This window comes from Cryptosporidium hominis (genome assembly GCF_000006425.1).
Source record: "Cryptosporidium hominis TU502 chromosome 4 CHRO014097, whole genome shotgun sequence".
In the NCBI taxonomy this organism is placed as follows: domain Eukaryota; phylum Apicomplexa; class Conoidasida; order Eucoccidiorida; family Cryptosporidiidae; genus Cryptosporidium; species Cryptosporidium hominis.
This window is the reverse complement of record NW_666733.1, coordinates 1-2267: the sequence shown is the minus strand read 5'-3', so window position 1 is coordinate 2267 and position 2267 is coordinate 1. Positions and strand designations below refer to the sequence as shown.

The following is a 2267-nucleotide window of genomic DNA, read 5'->3' as shown; positions in this document are numbered from 1 at the left end:
GAACTTGAAAAGGAGGAGGAGATATTACTAATGAATGATCCATCGCAAGAGTTTGATGAAAAGCTATGGGAGCAAACGCAAACAGCTCTTAAAAACATACACAATAAGATTAATCTTAAGAGGAGAGAAAATATGGACAATAAGGCAAGAAATGCACCTATATTACCTAGAGGAAGAGCTAGACAGGCATCTGCTGGTGAATTAACAAAACTAACAAATCAACTTGATGGGTTAGGTTATGATGTATCTAAGCTTTATGAAAGAGGTAGAAGTCTTGCAAGAAAGGAGGAAAATAAGAGAGAAAGAGGAAGGTCTTTAACAAGAAGGGCAGTAAATGATGTTTCTGATCAAATTTCTTTATTAAGAAGTAAAAGATCAAGAAGTATTACGGGTAATGAAGATATTGAAATGTTGGTTAATGATGAAAATACAAACAGAGAATTATTAAAGAGAAAAAGATTACCTAGAGGCCACAGTCCTGCTCCCAATCGTATTGATGCTTCACTTAAACCCGGTAAACAGCAAGAAAAAGCCGAGAAATTACGTAGAAAGTCTCAGTCTAAGCTTGGGAAGCTTGCTAGAAGAGGAGAAGCTGATAGAAGTATTCCAACTAAAATGCCGATGCATCTATTTTCAGGAAAACGTGGTATGGGTAAAACCGACCGTAGATAATTATTCAATATTTGTAAATTCTAGGAAAAGTAGATATTATAGTTTAACAATTATTATACTTTTAATAAGAATAAATACACAAAATTAATCTTTATTTTAGTCGAATATTTTTTATAATCTAACATTAATGTTAAATAAAGCACAAATAGAATTAAATCTATATAAGAAGTAGGCTGATGAAAAGCCCGCCACCCCACAAGTTACCTACGTGTGAAAGCATGTTTATATTATAAATTTTTTGACAAGCAAATAAAAAAATTAACAAAAAAACTACCAAAGAAGGAAAATATAAAAGGAAATAAATATTTTATAAAGAAAAGTATAATATTTTACAAGTAATACAAATTTCTTTCTGCAAGTCATTTTTAGTCAAAAATAAGCAAAAATTAGTACTTTTATGTGGCATAAAGAAGAACGTAGCAAAACTTAACAAAAAATATTAAACAAATCATATATATTATATATAATATATATAATATATAGTATTATTGTAGAGATATTCTAGAATTAATAACTATATAATGGAAAATTACAATGAAATAAGTAAAGGGAATAAAGTTTGGATATATTCCAGAGCAAATCCACATACAATAGAGTTATCAAATAAATTGGCTGAAAAAAAAGCAAAGGCTTTCTTGGAAGGTTTAAATAAATTTGAATCTGAAATTGAAAATGTTGAATCTAATTTGGATGCATTTCTATTTGCATGCGTAATTTCTTACGATTCCCAACAGAAAATTTATTTATGTGAATACATTGGTGAATTTAGAGATGAAATAGAAGATGCTAAAATTAATTTTTATGTAGATAAGGAATTTGTATATAAGGCAGATGATGGATTTGGTTATAAGGATAATTCACAGCTGAGAAATTTAAATATCGGTAATGTGATAAGAAATATTCAAGTTTGTTATGATATGTTAAAAGGTAGTAATAATGTAACAGAAAACAATAATGAAGAAAAAATGAAATTGAGTGGAATTAGAAGTGGTGACGACTTTCCGAAGTATCCAATGTACAGTTTTGCAGGAGGAATTTTGATTGCAGTAAATCCATATAAGGAGTATGATATTTATAACGATGAAACTGCACAAGAATTCATAGGAAAGAATATAATGAATATGGAACCGCACCCATTTGCAATAGCAGAATGGACGTATAGGAGAATGCTCAAGGATAATAGATCTCAATCAATAATAATTTCAGGAGAGAGTGGAGCAGGAAAAACTGAAACTTCAAAGCATGTATTGAAATATTTGAGTTATGTAAGCAATAGACAAAGAATGAAAAATGGTACTAATAATATTGTTGATAAAGTGGAGGGACTTCATTTATCAACTATCGAAAACTGTCTTCTTTCTTCAAACCCGTTGTTAGAAGTATTTGGGAACTCAAGAACAATTCGAAACGATAATTCATCACGATTTGGAAAGTATATGAAACTTGGGTTTGATGAAAACGGGAAAATAATTAATGCATCCATAAATACTTACTTGCTTGCAAAATCAAGAGTAGTACACCTTCCAAATAATGAAAGGAATTATCATATTTTCTATCATATTTTAAATGAAATAAACGAAACGCAGAAAACTAAG

At 29.5% G+C, this 2267-nt stretch overlaps 1 protein-coding gene across 1 annotated transcript; it reads left to right on the top strand.

Moving 5' to 3' along the window:
• The first annotated feature begins 30 nt into the window (after positions 1-30).
• Chro.40193 (hypothetical protein) lies at positions 31-672 on the top strand. Its single annotated transcript, XM_660059.1, has 1 exon — positions 31-672. The coding sequence occupies one exon, from the start codon at positions 31-33 to the stop codon at positions 670-672; it is 642 nt and encodes a 213-aa protein (XP_665151.1).
• The last annotated feature ends 1595 nt before the right edge of the window (positions 673-2267 follow it).